The sequence below is a fragment of the Diplotaxodon limnothrissa genome, linkage group LG16, assembly GCF_057381915.1.
Source record: "Diplotaxodon limnothrissa isolate DT_005_m linkage group LG16, D_limnothrissa_male_GT1.1, whole genome shotgun sequence".
Lineage (NCBI taxonomy): Eukaryota > Metazoa > Chordata > Actinopteri > Cichliformes > Cichlidae > Diplotaxodon > Diplotaxodon limnothrissa.
The window spans coordinates 19116451-19137875 of NC_140611.1; the positions used below are offsets into that span (position 1 = coordinate 19116451).

A 21425-nucleotide genomic window follows, 5' to 3' on the forward strand; every position below is an offset into this window, starting at 1 on the left:
CAATGCTTAATTACCAAAGTAATATCCAAGCACACTTACAAATATTGCAGGAAACTTGAATAAGTTATAGTCAAGTTTCAATCATTATTGAATTTAATGACTACATATAGTGAATTGCATACTTTACCAGCTAGCTTCTTCATTCTGGCCAGACGTTGTCTAATAGGTCAATAGGTCTCTCGTTCACATTTTTTTAAACGTTAATTTAAATTCTGCTGAAGTGTCTGTTGCAATGTTTTGGAAACCCCAGCAGGTGGCGTACAAGTAAACCTCCCTCTCTGATAACGTCTAAACATCTTTCAACAAAACTCTACGACACTGTTAATACTATCTATCCGATACGAGACGCAGTGTTGCTGTGAGTTAAGTAACAACATTAGGTGGGTTAGACTACAATCTACAGTGCTGAAAATATCTGCCGTTTTTTAGTAGCTATAACAAATATACAACATAACAAATGCAAAACAAATTAAAATAATTTAAGATAAAGGCTAAACCTTTTTTCTAAACAGGTATAAATAAAAACGCTTTATGATTTTCCACAAATTATTGGGAAAAATGACGGGGAAAGCTCATATTTTGTGACGTCAGTGGGTTATACCATCTATAGGTGTTTCAGACCAGCCAACGCGTCGGTTCAGCAACTCTTAAATGAACCCAGACTTAAAAAGTCAAGTTTATCGTAGGTCGAAAACTCGATAGTCTTATTTACAGACAACCAGCTTACACATCGGACACGTTTTCTCACGCAGATAAAACCCGGAAGCTTGCGATCACCCCGTCCTTATGAGACCACCGCTTCTGTTTGGATAGTTAGAGCGGATGAGCGCTACCGCCTTGGCTGTAGCCGTGCTGTCAAAGCGGGAGGATGATCAACCAGAAATGTAGCACTTTATTACTGAAAGACAGAAGACGGAGGAGGATTATAAAATGTATCTATGTGGTGGGCTTCATGGTGAGTGCCTCACTGAGAGATGACCCCACTCAGTTCGGTGTTTTTTTAGGTGTGCTGTTTCCTAGTCATGCTTTCGTAACTCAGGTATGATGGTGTAAAACATGCTGGGGCTTTTTAATCCCTTCCTTTTCATATTTAAAACTCTGTATAATGCCTACTTGTTGTTTTTTGTTATTTTAGCAAAAAAATAGAATACATTAAGACATTTATTATTTAAACAAATAATAAAGGGGGAAAAGTTCAAGGAAGTTGCAAGCTAAAATGAGTTTTCCAACATGCAAATAATAAACCTGAGCTCTTTAACCTGAATCAAACTCTCACAATAGCCCTTATTACGCGTCATAATTGTCCCGTACTGAAAAATTAACTTCTGCACCACGTTTATAATTTTTGAAGCCCAAAGAAAGGAAACTCTAGAGCTTCTGCACTCAGTTGCTTTGACTGGATGTGAATGTATTAAGCACAGTGTCGGTCCAAAGTCTGTTTATAGAGCATTAGACTCAGCACGACTGTGGTGCTCTTGGAAATCCTTGCTGGAGACAGCTGTCATGTATCTACAAGACCTTTTATAATAACCATTGTAATGCTTGGCTACTAAAAGAAATTAAGATGAAGGTATTTCCTAATGTTTTTGGCGTTACCTCTTCAAAGCATCGCTGTCAGTACTGTAATGCAAAGTTGATCTACAAGTCTAGATCATTCTAAAGGTGTTATTTTAAGAGCTCGCCTGTAGTCGTGCCTTAGAGAAATAACTTTGTCATACCTGGCTAAACAAGCATCCAATTAGAGATGACTAGAGGGATCCAGTCAGCTCAGATTTATTTGGCACTGTGCAGCACTGGCACAGTAAAGCTACTGAAGGTTAAGTAATTTCTGTAATGGACTGGGTCAGGAACACTGTATGAGCTGCTGTGTGACTTCAATCAAGATTTTGGCTCGGAGAGCTGCTCTGATCTCAGCGGTGCAGGAAAAACAGGATGAGCAACAACTCTACGTGGCTGCTGAATCCGGCCACAGACTGCTGTATGCTGGACACCATGTTTGATTTGCATGTTCCTGTCGGCCTCACTCCACCTTTGTTCCTCCATATTTCTTTACAGGACTTGTTTGGGGTGAGCATGATCATCCCACTGCTGAGCCATCACGTGAAGGCTCTTGGAGCAAGTCCCACTGTGGCCGGTATTGTAGGTATGTTGTTTCCGCAATACATAACATACATTTGTTTAAATTATGCAGCTGGTGTACTGCAAGCACCAACCTTACAGTGACACAAAAGTGAATAAATCTACAGCAGACTGGAAGGCTGTGGAGACTACAAGTGACAAAACAATCAAACAAACACTCTCAATAATATATTGTTTAATCCTCACTTCAGCACACTGTATGCACAATATAATATGGGAATGTCCCAGTGCCATGTTCTGTGATTATTTTTATTGTTATACATCAATTGAATAATAGTTTTTTAGCAGTATGTCAGGACCTTGTGTTGTTGAAAGATGAGCCGAATAATAATAGCCATAGTCATCAGGCCCCTTATTAGGTGCACTTTTCTACTACCCTTCAGAAGTGCTTTAATTCTTCGTGACACAGATTCAACAGCAGCTGAAAACATTCCTCAGAGATTTTGGTCTGTCTTGGCACAATACACCAAAATCTGCACATCTGTGCTGTGAATGTCCCGTTCCACCACAAAGGTGCTCTATTGGATTCAGATCTGGTGACTGTGGAGGTCATTTGAGAGCACTGAACTCATTGCTATGTTTAAGAAACCAGTTTTAGATGATTTGAACTTCATGACGTGGTGTGTTATCCACCACCACCTGAACTGTTGTCCAATTTTGAGGAACCTGTGCAAAATGTTACCCTGGTTTTCTATTCTTAGCTGACAGCAGTGGTACCTAGTGTGATCTTCTGCTGCTGTAGCCTATCTGCTTCAAGTTCGCTTAAAGTCTTATACTTTCAGAAATGCTCTTCAGCATAACTTGGTTATAACAAGTGGTTATTTAGTATCAGGTTGAACCAGTCTGGCTATTCTCCTCTGACAGACAGACAGGGTGTAAAGACATTTTCACCCAAAGAACTTCCGCTCACTGGATATTTTCTTTTTCGGCCCATCCTCTGTAAACCCTCAAGACAGTTGCCACATTCTAAGTCACTTAAATCACCTTTTCTGGTGCTCAGTTTGAACTTCAGCAGGTCATCTTGACCATGTCTACATGCCTTTGAGTTGCTGCCATGAGTTTGGCTGATTACATATTTGCTAGTAAGTAGACATACCTAATAAAGTTGCCAGTGCAGTAGTGTATATACAGAGTGATTTACTGTAAAGACTTACCCTGACTCTGGGCCTTCCTCTGCACAGCTGTGATGTCGCTGTGCCATTTATGCTGCAGATATCACTGGATTCAGAGTCGCTATGCTGGGGAAAACTCTGACACAATATTTCTAAATTTCCCCATGTGTCACTGTCTGCTTATGTTTTTTAAAAAAGAAGTTATGTCTAGTATCTGCAAAAAGTGGCATTAGACTCACTGGATCTCAGCGCGTGCGATGTCTGCTCTGTGTTTTTTATATTTAAAATGTAAACTTGAGCAAATCTTCTGTTGCAGGATCTACGTATGGGATCTTGCAGCTTTTCTCGAGCACTATAGTTGTAAGTACTAACTCTGCAACCATTTTGGTCGAGACATTCTTTGTCATCCCTGGAATTTCATGAAAACAATAAACACTGTCTGTTTTAGGTCACACAATGCACCCAGTCTCCATCCCTTCATACACACAAGACACTCCTACTTAGCCCCAGTTGTACAAATTTATATACACACAGAAATAGATTTTTACCCTTTTTCTCCACTGCTAATTGAATACTGGGGGAGAGACTTTGTTTTATCTGTGCAGTCCTTTGGGTGCCATGATGAAAAATCAAATCAGAACCACATTCAAATGCCACACAATAAGCGTCGTATCTGAAGTTGGACACGCAGCTTTCCTGCCCATCCAAAGGTCTTGAAATTGGTTTAAATTCTCAGGGGTCATGGGACAAATTAAACAGATAAGGAGTCATCTGTTAGTTCCTGTATTCAGACCGGCTGATTCCTGATAAATGTAGGGATATGTGAACAGCTGGGTCTCTATGATAATCCCACCCATCTCAACTGGCCCTAATTGTGTTATTTCATCAGATGCTTGTATGCGTGTGTGAGAGAGGGCGAGAATCTAATAAAGACTTGTGTGACAGCCTCGATGGAGGAAATGCAGCGTTTTAGGATATTTCTCGAGTCAGCTGATCTTTCAGACTAACATTCACAGATCAGAAACAGAATTTAATTTGGTATATTTTTGTCTGCTTTCTGTTTGTTTCGGTTTTTCAGTATTTGTCATGAATCTTCGAGCAATTTAGCATCAACTCCCTCTTTTCAGATGTTTGGCAGGGCTGTGGAAATATCCGTCATCTCACCGCTGAAAATGAGTTCGGGAATTATAAACGTTTACATTTTTTCTGTGGTTGTGTTTCATTTCCTCTGTGTGATTGGCAGGGCAGCTGGAGCGACGTGGTGGGTCGGAGGTACTCTCTGCTGACCTGCCTGCAGCTCAGCGCTCTAGGCTACGGCCTGCTGGGGATGTCCACCAGCATCGCTTTGTTTGTACTTGCACGGATACCTGTGGGTAAGTCGGAAACCTCAAAGGGGCGCATCACTGGTGTTTATCAGCTAAGTCACATATCCATACCTTAGAAAAGGATTTATCTCATACCTTTTTTCCCTCAATGAATAAAAACTGCATTTCACATTTACTGGGGTTATCTTTGTCTAATATTAAACTGTGTTTGATAGGGGTGGGGGAAAAATCGATACTGTGTAGTATCGTGATATTTTGTTTGCTAATAACGTATCGATACAGGGACAGCAGAAATCGATATTTTGTTGCAAAAAAAGTTTTTGTGGACTGGAACATGCTCTGACTTCAGAGCATGTTGATCCTTTTTCTGAGCAAGAATCCTGACATTCCTTCACTGTCCAAATGTGTTTAACTTTTTTTTGGCAGCAATAAACATGACAGTTTACTTATTTTAATTTAAGACATGTTTTATTTTAATTAAGTTTAAAACTTTTTTATTTAATGTAAAATTATATTTTGTTTTATTTTACTTTCAAATTCTTCAGTTGCTGAAGGGGCTGCATAGTTTTCATAAATTGCATAGTTCAGAATAGCTATAATTGTACCAGATGGTTGCATTCAGTTAAGTTGGACTAGACTGTAATACAAACTGTTCAGTTTGTCAACAATAATACTGACTGAAAAGAGAAAGACTGAGTGCGAGACTTTGATATTAGATAAAATGAATATTGATAAAGTTTACCTTTATGTACAGAATCTGAATATCGCAAAATATAAAAAAAAAATTGCAATAATATCGTATCGTGCGTTAAGTATTGTGATAATATCGTATCGTGGGATGTATGGTGATTCCCACCTCTAGTGTTTGATGATCTGAAACATGTAAGTGTGACAAATATGCAGGAGGCAGGAAGGGGTGAAGTACTTTTTCACAGCTCTACATAACATGCCTGAGGTTTTGTTTTGCTTTTTTCTTCATATAATCTCCAGTGTCCTGCATTGAAGGATATTTATCAGCATCCTTCCACTGACCAAGCTTTAAAGCTTCATGTTATGAACTCAAACCTACCATATACTCAGAAATATAAATGCTTAGCAGCTTTTTTTGTTTGCTTAGTTTCATTAGAAAACGGCAGGGCTCTCTGCACCTTGGTTTCAGCACATTTTATCACGTCCACTTACCTATATTAGATATAATCCGATTAATAAATTAATCTTAGATTAAGTATTAACAGTTGTGTGGCTTGAGAGCCTTTTAAGTAGACTGTTATTTTGCTGCCTCTTCTCAGTGTGTCTTCTGTTTCAGGGTTGTTCAAGCACTCACTCTCCATCTGCAGAGCTCTGCTGTCTGACCTGGTGTCTGCTTCAGAGCGCCCTCTAGTGATGGGACATTTCAATGCCGCCTCCAGCGTGGGCTTCATCCTGGGCCCTGTGGTGGGTGGCTACCTAACTGAGCGTGAAGGAGGCTTTTATACATCCTCTTTTACTTGTGCAGCCATCTTCATTATTAATGCTGGTGAGTTGGAAAATGAGATTAATAAACTGAGTTCATGAAAGTAAAAATTAAAATGTATGTCAATACAGCGTGTCTGTCATTGCAGGCCTCGTATGGATGATACCACAGAGTGAGACTCTGGCTGACCGTAATGACACTGTCTGCAGAAACGACACGAGTGCAGGGTATCACGAAAACCACTTTAGTAAATCTGTACAGAATGGTTCTCATACAAATAGCCACCACCCATTGCTGACAGCAGAGACGCAGCAAGAGTCTACATCTCCTGGAAAGCATCAAGGTGGTTTCAGGTGGAGGGATGTGTCTTTTCTTCAGCCAGTCTGGAAACAGCTGTCCTCAGTAGGCTCCAGGATCCACATAGTGGCCTCATCTGACATGTGGGACCTCTTCCTTGTGCGTCTTCTGATGGCCATAGCTATCATGCTCTACTACAGTAACTTTTCTCTGGCCATGGAGGAGCGCTTTTCACTCAAACCAAAAATGACCGGTTACCTGATCAGCTACAGCAGCACTCTAGGGGCCCTGGCTGGGTTCCTGGTGGGGCCAGTCACGCAGCTGTATAAGAACAACATGCCCGCTTTACTGCTCCATTCGACGGTGCTCACCTGTACGCTTATTTTCCTCTATGCTGCTGCGCCGAATGTTTGGCAAGTGCTGCTCACCTCCACCTTCTTTGCCATTTCTACCACTATCGGACGGACATGTATCACAGATTTGGAGCTGCAGAGGGGCGGGGTCCAGGCCAGCGGGACTCTGATTGGAGCCGGGCAGTCAGTTACAGCTGTGGGTCGAATCCTGGCTCCTCTCCTGTCTGGTTTGGCGCAAGAGTTCAGCCCTTGCGGCCCCCCAAGTCTAGGAGTGGTGCTGGCCCTCGCAGCTGTGGCTTTACTACTCATCAGAATTCCCAAATGGGACGCGAGGGAGATGACAAAAACAGCCAAACTCAGAAACTCTAAATGAATTTTGAAATCACAAAGAAGTGCTCTTAATTGCAGGAGACCAGCTGGGACAATGAACAGCAGACTCCTCGAGGGAACGGTGAAGCCAACTCGAACGTGTTATTCTTAAACAGGATAGCCCTTCTGTTGGTGCGATGACATCACAGGGTGGAAATATTGTGACGTTTCAATCACACCAGCACTGAAGTCTTCGTCTCGGGGACAGGTGAATCAAAAGTCACGTGCACTGTAGGAATGAAGACACTGCTGCAAAATGCTGACGTTTGACAGCAACCTTTGGGCACAAACTACTGGATTATGACTGTATTTTTATGACTTTGTTTTTAATGAAGTTTTGTAACCACTGCAATTTAGCTGGAGTTGATGAAAGCAGGTCTGCACTACATGCCCGAAGAGGAGGGTGATTTAATTGAAATAATACTTAATTCATTAAATAAAAATTAAAAAGATGACTGTCAAAGGCAGGCTATTACATTTTTGGTATGAGTTTGATTTTTACACATTTTACCTCAATGGGTTTTTTTGTTTTTTATTCTAATGCAAAGTATCCGAAATGGTCGTTATAGCAGTATCTGATCTAATGTTCCTCTTTGACTGATCATAAAGAATAGAGATTTGTTAATTTACCTAATTAGAGGCTTAAATGCATATTTGTTATTCACTATTTTTAAGTTTTATAACATTATTTTCAACACCGGTTTACTTGCATCACCAGAGCCAGAGAGGTGTAATATGAAGTGAGATGAAACACATAACTCAATGTCACTGTGCATGCATTCATGATGCAGAAAATGTCAACCTTTTTATACTTGGTTTTAATCTATTTAGCCTCTTTTACTCTCTCACGCACACAGAACAAGGTTACCTGTTCAAGCAATAAACTGAAAAGTTTCACAGTTCTAACATGCAGCCATCACTTTAGAAATGAGAGTGCACTCAATATTAAAAGAATTAACTTGAATTAAAATGTGTACTCTACCACTCTCTGCACTAAATAAGCAGATTTTCTGCAGCATTCATTTCCTGTCTTGTCTTTCACTTTTACATGTTGGTATTGTTTATAGATTGTTCATCACTAGTCAGTCATCATCTGATGTCGTTTCTGGTTGGAGTAGGTGGCGCTCACAGGGATCCTGTTGTGCGGGATGAGTGTCATGTGACATGTGAAACACCCCTTTTTATGTAACTGCACACGGAGCCTGAAGCAGAAAGTCCGACTTGGCAGACAAAGTTAATAACCGCCATCATAGGTTTTGTCAAGCCAGCTAACTCAGAGAAAGCCTGGCTGTGTTGAACTTCCTTCATAGTGCACCTCTCTGGAACAATCGGAAACGCTCTCTTATACAGTTATCTCATTTATCTCTAGGCTCCATGAAGGACCTGCCACACTAAGGCCCAAAAAACTGTTACAGCAAATAAACAGTTTGTACTTTTGTGTCTGTCTCCTGAATTGTATTTTTTAACCATATTAAAAACATTCACTTTTAATATCTGACATCATTTTATTCAGTGTCACAAACCTTAAAACTTATAAGAACTTTCAACAAAGAAAATTTATTACAGAATAAAGGAAAGCAGCTGGGCCAGAGGGACTATCATTGTCAGGCATTCAAAAAGTACTTTGTACTGTGCAGCAACAGCTTGTTTGACTAAAAAACATTTATATACACACAAAATGTACATCTTCAGTCATGTAACTATCACACAAGACAGACAATAAAATACAAAAAACTATCCTATTTACACAAAGGGCAAATGTATAATAACATAGTTTAATTAACCTCACCTTCCACATTTAAAAACTCCTACATGAAGAAAAAAAGACATTTAAAATTATTTTCTAAGACTAGTTAAAATAAGTACATGTGTAAAAAGTCTCACAGTTTATTTACAGTACAGTTGCTACAGTTCACTGTGCTTCTGAGGAGTGTGACACTGAAGCGTTAGTCCATTTTGGCTCATTTTGAAGACCGTTTTACCTCTAATGAGTAATGAAGACACCTTCAATGTTATTCTAAATGTCTTTAAAGTTATTTGAGCTTACAGTCATAAGCAGAAACTTCCAGCTGCTTGATTAGGTGGAGACAGTCCAGCTGCACCACTTTTATTTCTTCTTGGGGTTCCACTGAGGCCGCCTGAGCAGAGGGTTTCGAGCCGTGGTCTCTCTGGACTCAGCCTCCCAGCCTGGCGCTGGAGACGAAGGCTGACGCTGCCCCACCTGCTCTACGCCGTCTTCTTCGTGAACATTTCTTAAGTCGTCCACCGAACTGTTGTTATCATCAAATGAGGAATTTAAGCGGCGAGGACGAGGCACGCGGGAATCACTGTAGGAGGAGTTTGTCCTGAACACACCCTCCCCCGTACTGCTGCTCTCTTCATTCAGAACATCAGTAGATGGCACTTCTTCCAGAGTGCCCAGCCTGTGCAGAGGTATCATGGCTTTGGAGGAGGAGGAGCGTGCGGGCTTGCCAAACCGGGAGCGTTGAGATGGGTAGGCAACTTCTGATAGGGTCTCATGATCATCTGGGATGAGATTGAAAACAAAAAATAAAATGGTAAAGTACACTCATACTAACACGCTCACTATGACAACATGGTTATGTTTAACTACTATACCAACAACTTGTCAAGTAGACTCAATCACAAAGTACAGGTAAAGTCAATGTCCTAAACCTTACCTGTGCTGATTCACAAATCAGATGCTGACCTGATCGTGGAGCTAAACATTTCATGGCAATGCGTTTGCACTCACATCATAAATGTTGACCTCATAGTGGTGTTGGACAAGTGCCGGTTTATACGCTTCATGAGGAAGGCAAAACTGTTCAAGTTTTGTTGTCCACGAATAATGTGGGTAACTTATTCATCCATTTTCATTCATCTGGTTGAAGCCCAATTCTGCGACCATCATAGAGCTAACCCATGAGGATAAACAGCCACACACACTCACATCTATTCCTACAGTCAATTTAGGATCACAGATAAGTCCTCAAAAAGCCTTGCTGCTTGAATTGAACCCTAACATAAGGAAAAAGGCTTCAGTGCTTTTCAATCGTTTCCTTTAGCAAAGGATCCACTGAACCTACCTTTATGAAAGGAAGGTGAAATGATGCCATCCTACAAATTCTAGCAATACACAAACCAGCCACTCAAGAAACCAACAAAGTGGTACAAATCATTCAAATGAGCATTACAAGTGCTTTGTTCTAGCTGCCATTGGTCGAATGGACAAATTATAGCTTTGTTACTGTGTGGGTTACACAATGCTTATTATTAGTTGTTGTTTCCAGTATTTTGTACTATGCTTATTTGTTGTCTGTTGTGTTTGCACTGAGAGTGTACATGGTAGGATGGATGGCTTGCTGCAGAACAAATCTAACCACAAGAACAAACTAACCTGAACCTGTTTTCAATTTCATGCCATAACCTGCTGGTAAAAACTCGACATTTTGAAGAACAGCCTCTTAAAGCTGCTGTTGAACCACGAACGTTACGCTTCTGTGATAAAAATCTAGTTGTCAAGCTGCTGTCTTGAATGTAGATTGATATCTACAAGCTCTCCCTTTTGGTTCATTCTTATATGTGCACATCGCTCTGTTTTGGGGAGGGGGTTTCTGTTTTTTCAGGAGACACATACTGTGACATTAATGAGACTGACAAAGTCTTATTAATAGTTTTGGGGGTGGTTTTCTGATACCAGGGAGATCATTTACTAGCTTGGACCACATCCTCATTTATATTTGACTCCATTTCTAGTAGATAATGGCAGATAGCGTAAGCAAGAATCGAGGCAGCGGTTTTGGGGAGGTCTCGGAGGGGGACTGGCGGCAGCTTCCGGGCCAGACAGATCTCTCTGTAGTAATGAGAGTGAGATGAACTGAAAAAGGAAGAGTGGGACAAGAAAATGAAAACAGCTTGTAGTGCAGGGGTTTCATATACAGACAGAATTGTAAAGGGAGTCCCGCTCCTAAGATTCAGATGAATTATCGACAAAGCACTTCATTTGTTCTGTGCACACTGCTGAGAAAAGACAATTCATTTCAGTTCTGATGAATTAAGGCTCGAATCAGGTTGAAAAATTCCAAACTTTGTAAGGAAGTGACGTTTTCATCATTTATTCTCATTTATATGAAGGGTAAGGTTGTGTTAAGGGATTTCAAAGATAATCTCAGTTTACCTGTGTAGTGCCACCTCGCAGCATCAAATCTTGACTCCAGACTCTTTCCAGCAGGAAGCGAGAAATACTTGTGTGTCCTGGGCACGTTCTAAGAATAACAATGGGGAAAAAACTTGATGAAAAGTGGTGAGAACATTTAATCTAGTGTTTGAATTTCATGTGTGAGATAATCAGCTCAAAAAGAACATTTGTGACTGTTATTTGCCCAAAGTACTTCTAATTAAGACCCCGGGGATGTACCGAAAATCCCAACCCACGCTCCCAACAAAATAAATAATTAATTAAAATAATACAAATAAATTGGGCAAGGTAGCTTACCGATGACTGACAACTACGAGGTCGGAGGCTTCGTCGAATGGTGGCATGGCGCCTGATCAGTATCTCTCTGGTCTGGCTGTCATTGGGCAGAGCATGTTTTCCTCTGTATGCCACCGTCTAAGTCCAAATACATAAATTAATTATCTAATTACAAATAACAGAAAGTCAGAGAACCACACACGGAAAACACACAGTGAAGACATAGACTTAAAAACTCCATAAACAAAATCCATGACCACTGTCAATGCCAGGGACTTGGGACAACAGAGGTTCCCACGAATGGACGGTTCAGACGCTCTTAGTGGGGACTGCATTGTTTAAAGCTCAGGTTACGCCACCAAAACTGGAAACACCTGTTTGAGGCAGGGGTAGGTGTCTGTATGTGGACTGCTACCTTAACCTGTTCCATGCAGTAAACCCACCCCTGGTTCTGACCTGCAGCCATTAGTTAAACCAAAAACAAACACAGCTGCCTTTAAAACCCTCCAAAGGTCACCACTGTGTTTTATAAAGAGGTCGCATGACAATATTATGGGCCTGTATGATGTCACCAGAAGCCAACACGGTTTACAGTTAGCATTTTTATCAAATATAATGCATTTTAAAAATAAATTAATAGTGACACGGTGACGTCAGTTTAGTGTGAAAGAATCACAAATATGTGAAAAAAAGACTTGAAACAAGGAGCTATTGATAAAGCTATGTGATAAACTGTGAAACCACAGAAGAAACTCCATCAAAGCATCAAAGAGTCTGTTAAAAGGGCGATGTCATGCCACTAATGGAAAAGTACTGCTGGCCACTGCCTGTGGCTATGCAAAACAGCACCGAGTTTCACTTGGTGGGATCGTCGGTATGAGAAACAGAACAACATCGAGGGGTGCTTTTCTTGTTTGTGTCAAATTAACGGACATTTTTCAAACTTCATGTTTTTCAAGTAAAATGCAAAGAGGTGCAGCTGCACGTGGCTTTATTTTAGTCATCTTTATCGGGGATTTTAATCGTTTTTAAGCAGTTGAGCATGTGCAAAGCTGATGCTGAACTACGTTACCATGTATGCAAAACAAACAAAGGTTCGAGTTTCACACTTCTGAGATGTGCCGTCATCTGGCAAAAGTTGACAATGACAACGCTTAAAACGCAAATGGCAAACTTATACATTAAATTACATTTTCTACAAATAACCATTGATATTAAAAAAACAAACAAAAAAAACCCGCTAACATCAAACTATGGTAGTGATAGTTTTTGTGTATTATTCATGTCAGTGTAGCTGGAAATTGCTCCATCGTTACTGAAGAGATCCGTCACCAACTTCAGACTAAAGAAACGTTGATGTAAAAACGAATGACATGTACAGATCTTAACATTTCAAACTGCAAAAAGTATATCAGCAAAATGTAATAATTCAGATTAAGTAATTAAATGAATCAAAGATACAAAAATTGCTTTATTGTAAAAAGGAAGCTTTTTATACATTATATATTATATTAACCTGTCTGGAATTTAAACAGCTTCTTCTGTTCTTCACCTCCTTCTGCTCAGCACTCAAACATGTCAAATATGACAGGTGCTTCCAACTAGTTTGCTGTTTTAATGAGTTTATTGTTTAACTATATGTATAGTTTTTTTATTGTATAGGCCTTTAGTGTCATTTCAATAAAATGTTGCAAAGATTAAGCACAACATTTGCTCCAAAGTGAAAAGAAAGTGGAAGAACTACCACAAGCATAAATCAACTATTTAAGTGCAGTATTTGATTAAAAATTCGCAGCTACTTTCTGACACAGTGACAGACAAACTAAACAGAAACCAAAAAAAGAGCATACAGCAAAGATCCTTTCTTCATCTTACCCGCTCCCTTATCTTGTACATGTTCTTGGACAGGATGTCGTGGATGTTCCTCAGGTCAGCAGCCAGGAACTTTTTCTGGAGTTTAGAAGAGCTTTTCTTTTCCTCGCTTGATTTTAGAAAATAATAAGCAATCATTAGTAGCTCTACATTTGGTCTTGACAGGTAGAAGGGAGAGTGATGTGATCAGTGCAAAAGTCATACGTACGAGAGGGAGACGATGGAAGGAGCAGCGCTGATGTCTCCGGACGCCGTGTCCAGGATTTCCATGGCATTCTGCAGCTCTAGCTTTTTATAGAGCGCCACAATACTGGACTCTGCTCTGCTGTCTCGGATGAGGATCTTACGCAGGATTCTGTTGTTAAACTTCATAAACCTGACATTGAGAGAAAGAAGAATTTCACGGACGGTTTTTATATAGTTTTTGGTGTTTTCATGCAAGTTGTGGACAACAAGAAAAATAAGGCATTACCGGCTTTATTATTTAAAACATTCAGCTTTGAAATTTGCATATCAGTCAAACTGTCAAAACCGCTAAATTTGTGTAGGCATGTAATGTAAAGAATCTTTTGTGAATTATGAGGTATGTTTTATCTGTATATGTGGTGCTACTGGACTTTCCCAGCATCCCATCAACACATTTGAGTTACTGTATTTTCAGCCAGTTGCAGATAATTATGCCTAATTATGTATTCTAAGTTTGACATCAGCATCCTGCTGAACTGCCTGAAAGACTGTAGATAAAGTATTAATATGAATAACCTTCAGAAAGCCCTTTTTTGCTGATCAGTTGCTAAGTATGCATGAAAGCATAGTAATAGTAAATAGTCAATAGTAAAAACAAGTTGACATATAGAATTTTTGCAAATCAGATGGACTCAAACTTTCGCATACAGTGTTTGTGGCATAAAAGAACAGTGGTAACAAGAAGCAGGAATGAGGAGGGTTTGTGAGGGTTTGTTTTATTGTTGTTACTGTGAATCATACAGTATTATTCACTACTCATTAGATCTGATGAGCAATATCTGCTAATTTACTGACAAAAGATTAAACCGCGACACCAAAAAAATCGTACTTGTCCTTCCAGTAGAAGCGGCTCCACTGCCCACAGAGATCCTCTATGCCTGCCATTGTATGCTCCATGAGCTGCGAGCAAAGCGCGATCTGTCAGCACCGTGCGCAGAAATGTAATGTCCGATACATGCATGCAGTCTGTGACTTACCCTGCAGTGAATCTCTACATTAATGGTTTCAAGGTTGCGGTTTGTTCTTCGGACGTTGATGAACTCAATCAGAGGTCGGATACTGATGCCCTGTGGGGAAGAGGGAAAAAAGAAAAACACAAATTACTTCGAACACTAGAGTTGTAGATACAGTTGTGGCCAGAAGTTCATATACTCATCATAGACATGAATGTTATGGTAATTTGGGGATTTTAATAATTTCTTTTTCCAGGGTTACCCATACATGGATACACACCCTTTGAAAAACAAGAAATTAGTTATTAACTACAACTTGTAGTTGTAGCTACAGCTACAAGTTAGAAACGTCTCTCATTTCTAAAAAGCAGCAGATTAAAGTTAAGTCAAGTTATTCACATGTGTCACAGCTTCGACGAGGTCTGGAAGAAGACCCAAACTGTCATCCTCAGATGAGATGAAATTATTTAGGATGTTCAGGAACAACCACTGAGGCTCAAGCCTGCCACGAAATGAAAATGGCTGTAAAAAAATGGCTGCTTCACTCTCTACAGTGAAGGAAGTTTTGCGTTGAGACACAATGAGAGGGTGCTGACCGATAAAAAAAAAGCCCCTACTCCAAAATCAACACCTTCAAGTTTGACTGATAGTTAAAAATCCCTCCAGAAGGCCAAATGGCTCCTGGACAAGTGTTTGGCCACAGTGACAAGAGGCATGTTTGGACAAGTAAAGCACTGGCTTCCAAACATAGGAACACTGTACTAGCTGTCAAGCATGGTGGTGGTAGCATCATGCTCTGGGGCTGTTTCACTGCCAGTGGTTCCGGTTCACTGCACAAAGTGGCTGGACTAAGAAAGGAGGACTACCTCCAAATTCTTCAACCTCAGCTCAAATCAACAGATGGTTGAAACTTGGACACAACTGGGTTTCATAACAGGAAAATGATGCCAAACAAACATGTCTATGAAGGTTCTCAGTCATCCAGGTCATCGTAGTCAAAGGAGCTTGCAAAGAAAAGCGTCTGGACTTCTTTAAGTTACTTGAAGACGTTTCACCTCTCAATTTCACCTCTGAAAGAAGCCATCTATGTCCACTGTGAGCGACCATCTTTGAACAGAGGTGGTGGTTTACGACACCAACTCTCTGCCATCTATAATCCAGTTTTGAGATCCCTCCCCAGACGCCTTAACGCCCACTCACATCCTGGGCCATCTGACCTCAGGAATTCGCATGATAAGGTGGGGCCAGGTTTCACAATGAACTCACCGGAAACTCTGGCTGATTGGGACCCACACCCAGTTTCACACCTTGGCTCAGGCGATTAGAGGATCATCAGGGGGTCCTTTTGTCCCTCTGTGGGGGGAAACTCCCACTAGGTTTATATCTGGGACTCTCCACCATTTGACCTTAGAACTGAAGAAGCTTCTCGGATGAGAGGTGAAACGTCTTCAAGTAACTTAAAGAAGTCCAGACGCTTTTCTTTGCAAGCTCCTTTGACGTCAAACAGACATCAAAACAGGTTTTGGATGGATCGATAAAGGAGGCTAACGGGCTTTCCGGAATAGTCTCCTCAAAGCTCAGACCTCAACCCTATTGATAGTTTGTGGACTACACTTAAAAGCCGGGTCTGTGCAACAATTTAAATGATCTCTACCAGCTCTGCCAAGAAGAGTGATCAAATATCCAGCTAGAATTGTTGATGGCTACCAAAAGTGGTCGACGTACAACTTTGTAATGGGCATTTAAATATTAGTGAAGGTGTATGTACTTGTGCAGCCAATCCTTTTTATTGTTTATTTGTTTAAGTCAATAAAGATGTATGCTGTACAATCATTCCACCCTGGAAAAAGAAGAGTTCAAAGAAATCAATAAATGCCCAAAATTATAATGGCATTCATGCTCATAATGACTGTGTGTAAACTTTTGATTACAAGTATAAGAGACACAGTTTAGAACCAAAGTAATTTCCCCTCATTTTAGCAGCCATGAGGTTGAACTTTGTAAAATGTCTTTTTTGGAAGGTAAAAGTTCAGATGCATACATGCATTTTATATATCATACAATAAATGTTCTGTATTTCTTCTCTAAGGATAACAGTGTATATGATTAGAAATTAAAAGCTTGAGTTTATCAGTGTATATAATACATATAATTTTGAATCGGGTCTCAGTTTGTTTGTTTTTTAACTGGACAAAAATAAATGACACCAAACAGCTCACCAAGATTCTGTCTCACTCCTAAATGTGATTTTAAAGAAAAAATCGTTTTCTATCTCATTCCACTGCGGGGACAAAAGAAATAACACCTTCATTCAAGTTATTCAGAGCATACAGACTTAAAAATATACCTACACAGATGTTCCCTTACCTGAAGAAAGACGGTGAAGAGGATAACTGCAATGGTGGCAGTGACAAAGAGCTGCTTGCGGCCAATGGTATCAGGAAGTGTGAAGGCAAGGGCGAAAGAAACTGCACCTCGCAGACCTCCATATGCGAGACCAAACTGATCTTTCATGTTGAATGGAATGGTGCGGAAAGGGTTAATGATCTGAGTCAACACCAAGATACCTGAGAGGGAGAGGCAAGAAAATATCAGAGGTTTCATTATCAACAAGTTTAAAGCTGTTCTGCATATTATATTATGTTGCCAAAAACTCTGTTTGTAGAGATAAATCTGCAGAGAAGTCTGGACATTTCCTTTCAGATTCAACAAGCATTTTGACAACATTAAGCTCTCGGTTTTTGACCAAAGTTTTGGTGGTTTTTGGTGGAAACCAAAACAGACTGAGAAGACATACTGGGCTCAATATTGGTTGGCTAGATTCAACATTAAAAGATTACCTGTCAGTTTTACATTCACAGCTTATTTTCTTAGCAGCACTTTCTGTCTTCCTTGCATTTCTTTGCACATGTAGCAGCAGTAGCTCTCAGCCTTTGCTCCACTAGATAACTGCAGTCAAACAAAAACCTGAGCTTTAACACGACACAGATAACGCCGGTCATTTCCTTACCCAGACCTCTCCATACAAAAGCAAACAGCAGCGTGAAGAGGATGTAGCCCCAGTTCCACTCATGGTCAGTTGTGATGGTGACGACCCCTAAGAAGAAGAAGATGAGCGTCTCCGAGATAGAGGCAAGCATCTTAATCACGTGTCTGATGGTCGTGCAGGAACGCTGCGAGACGTTTTCCTCGACGTAGTACTTCATGGTGAGGGCATAGGTTATAATGCTGCAGAAGCACATGGGCACAGAGGGTTTGTGGGGAGTATTTGGGTAAACTTTTTGTTATTCTTCTTTCTTTCTTTAATTCTGTAAATGTTATAAAACCTACTCACGCCATGATGGATGAGATGGCAAACAGCTCTGCCACCAGATAGGCCAGGTAGCTGTACATGAATACGAAGAGTGGCTCGATTTCTCGGACCTTGGAGGTGAATCTTGTGGTGAAGGCTGCCACAAAGCCAAACAGGATGCCAAATGCCATCCCACCGAGCCCCACAATGAAGAACCTCGCCACTCCAATGAACACATCCACCGGCTCCACCACCGGCATTTCCGCAACAAAGCTGAACATGTTGTACAACACCTAAAAAATTAATAAATAAATATGCACACTTTCTTTCTTTTTTGCACCTATGCACCATATCCCACATATGCTAGTCAGAGGTCAGGTGTGGTGTCAGGCGCTGTGGCCTCTAATGACGCCTTTCCAGATAAGAGTGATTTACTGGAAATATTTACTCTGCATTGTTTGCAACTTGATAATCAGATTTTCACCAAACATACTGACTGAGTCATGGAAAAGGTGCATTAGGTAAAGTAACCAGCTTTGTTCCTCCTTAATCTACCATTCCTGCCTGGGCAGTATGAAGCTTTTGCTACATGAAAACACGTGACTAACATCGACTCGCATGAACCCGATGGCGTATTTAGCCACACCATTTCACTGCATTTCTCAAAACTGAGTGCTTTAAACTTTAAATGCATGACGTGTACCAAAACTGGATAAAAAGGGATCATCGTGTGCAGATAATTAACGACTTAAATGCAAGATGAAGTGGAAAAAGTTCTGCTAGACCATCAGATCCAGTTCAAGACACAGACAATAAAGATTCTTTGCACATAGAAAAGCCACCACTAACAAAGAGGCTCACACGTAGGCCTGTCTGTAAAAGATTAGTTCTGAGATTAACAAGGTCAGACTATTGTTCTGTTTGGGAGAAAACATTAACAGCAAATGAAGTTTTGTTTGCTTCTTATGGCTGTGGGAGTCTTTCCTCTGAGTTTATTAAATCCCTGAGTTTGTGGACAAACTACATGTGGACAAACCCACACAAACAAATGTAACTGCAACCAGAAACTGGTTTGACAGCATCTGAGCAAACGGACTGAATTGTGCTTTATAGACACATTTGTTTAATGTGTATAACATTCCCTTAGTTCAGTTTTTCCTCCCTGGGTAATTTCTGTTTAGAAATCTTGCCAGCACACAGACGGTTCTCTCCCACACATTCTGTCCTCGTACATGCAACCCGAAGAAGAGAAGGGAAAACACAAATATGACCAGTATTTCATGAAACCTGAGCTTATTGTAATAGTCATGAAATTAAATGCCTAACCATGTCTGTAAATGGTGGGTGGTGGTTGAAATGGTCTCCACAGGAAACTACATGTATGAGACTGTGACATAGAGAGAAATAGCAAAAAATATTCTTAAATCAGTGTAAAATGCTAAATATATACTCTTTGTGGAGCACATGCAGAAGAGTAAACTGCACTGCCGTGCTGGGTACCTGGCTGTGTATTTGTCACTGGAACAAAACAATTGACACACAAGAACAGTTTGCAATTGCCCCTTGCTCACAGTCAAGTGTTTTAATAACAAATAGCAGTCCGCTCACTCACCACAGTGACAGCATCATTGAAGAGGCACTCTCCGAACACTACGATGTAGAGCTGCTCGTTCACAGACACGTCCTCAAACACGTTAAGCACAGCCACGGGGTCCACGGCCGAGATGATGGCAGAGAAAAGCAGGTTCTCCTGGAGGTTGATGTCTTGCACGCCAAAGGCCGGAATCTGGCATATGGCGAACAGAGAGATGCCGATGCCAATGCTGTTCCACAGCGTCCCCACCACGGCGAACCAGAACACCTGCATGAAAACAGCAACAAAACTGTCAAAGTTGAGCAGGAAGCTGACCAGAGTTAGAGAAACAGTGCCTGATTTGAAACGAACCGTGCCAATGTTCTCAAAGAAAGGCCTGGTGGGCATGAAGTAGCCTGACTCCAGGACAATTAGGGGCAGCATGTAGAGGAAGAAGACATTACTGGTGAGCACAGCGGGGGGCTCCTCGTGAACAGAGTGCATGATAGCGCCCACTATCAGGCCGATGCTGATGAGAAGGCACGACTCAGGCACCCAGATGGTGATCTTGTGGTACACATGAAAACCTGAAAAGAGGAGGATAAAAGGTCACAGGGAGCAGCAAGATGAGAAACCACACCTGTTGGCACATATGGGACTGTTACTCACCAATTTTTGCAAAAGAAGCCAGCAGCACCCAAAGAGTAATTTCAAAGGGAATCTGGATTCTTGGATAATTCATTGTAAACACGGGTAAATTATTTTTCTGGTCCTCTGCATAAGTCTGGACTCCATCATTAGGCTTAACCGATGGCAAAATCGTGGCTGCAATTGGTTTAGAAGGTATTTCGCCTCTGGAGCCATGCAGAAGAATTAAAATCATGCAAATAAACAGCAGAGTCCCAGCTTGTCTGATAAAAACTAAATTCATAGTGCAAAAATTAAATAATAGTCTCACAGTAATCCAAACTGGCGTGAATATCAGCGCTGTTAACATTCAATAACTCTAACCAACTTCACAAAAGTTGGCCCGGATGATCGAGTCTTCTTCACAGTGCCGGACTACGACACACCTGCGATCTACCTGAGTCCACGAGTTTCGATACTCATTGGGTGAGACCACGAGCCCTGCTCTGATTGGGCGTCACCTGAGGTAGATAAAAAAGGTGGGACGAGGCGTTTCTGTGCCATTCAGGGGCCAGTGGCGAGTTTCGGTGACAGAAGTTTCAGCTTTCACGTATAAATCACGTGTAAATGACAAATAACAAAGGTCTATGGGTGCACTCAAGCGAAAGATCACAACACCCCTCATGATTCCTTCTATTGCAAAATGTTTTTTTTCCCATAAATTAACATTTAATTGCATTATTTGATCATTAAAAAAAGAATGAATGGTGCCACCATATATATATATATATATATATATCCTGCAGAGGAAACTGATTTGAATGACACCGAAGGACTCACTGAATTTAATTTAGAGGGATAGTTTAAAGATTGTTTAACGAAAACGAAAAAATTTTTGTTAGTTAATCATCAAAAACATTATTTGGGATTGTTTTGTGTACAGCTGTGAGATGCAGTTCATGGATGTCCTGACTGGCAGCAGCTTCATTTCTCAGGATGACAGTGATCTCAAGATCACTGCCAATGGAGTAAAACTGTCCCTGGATAGAAAAACACAGAGAAACTCTGACAGAACGCACAACAAAAAGGGAAAAGGCAGCCAACGTTTAAAAGAGAGCTTTGAATGTCTTTTAACGAAGCCTGGAGAGAATAAATCCTGGCCGACATCTTCCCCCAGTGGACGGAGGAGGCATTACCATCTATGTAGGTATTACGTCTCTGATGTGTCAGAGGGAGTCAGGGCGAGTCTCGACTGCAGACATCGTCGATGCGCGCAGGATGCTCATCAGCATGACAAGAAACCATCGCTTTTCTCTTGAAGGTTAGACATTTGTGTT

General features: G+C 40.8%; 2 protein-coding genes across 2 annotated transcripts; one reads left to right on the top strand and one right to left on the bottom strand.

Annotated features, from left to right (window-relative positions):
* The first annotated feature begins 868 nt into the window (after nucleotides 1–868).
* On the top strand, nucleotides 869–7127 carry slc67a2 (solute carrier family 67 member 2). The gene is made up of 6 exons (XM_085374751.1): nucleotides 869–955; nucleotides 2056–2143; nucleotides 3568–3611; nucleotides 4495–4624; nucleotides 5883–6092; nucleotides 6178–7127. The coding sequence occupies exons 1-6, from the start codon at nucleotides 869–871 to the stop codon at nucleotides 7050–7052; spliced, it is 1434 nt and encodes a 477-aa protein (XP_085230877.1). The 3' UTR covers nucleotides 7053–7127.
* A 2028-nt stretch (nucleotides 7128–9155) lies between these two features.
* Nucleotides 9156–20458, bottom strand: slc9a2 (solute carrier family 9 member 2). The gene is made up of 13 exons (XM_085375202.1): nucleotides 20131–20458; nucleotides 19834–20048; nucleotides 19501–19749; nucleotides 17931–18181; nucleotides 17607–17824; nucleotides 16964–17163; nucleotides 14621–14710; nucleotides 14473–14543; nucleotides 13606–13773; nucleotides 13401–13506; nucleotides 11547–11663; nucleotides 11229–11316; nucleotides 9156–9574 (listed from the first exon to the last, which is right to left on the bottom strand). Exons 1-13 carry the CDS (start codon nucleotides 20456–20458, stop codon nucleotides 9156–9158), a joined length of 2520 nt encoding a protein of 839 aa, XP_085231328.1.
* Nucleotides 20459–21425: the final 967 nt, after the last annotated feature.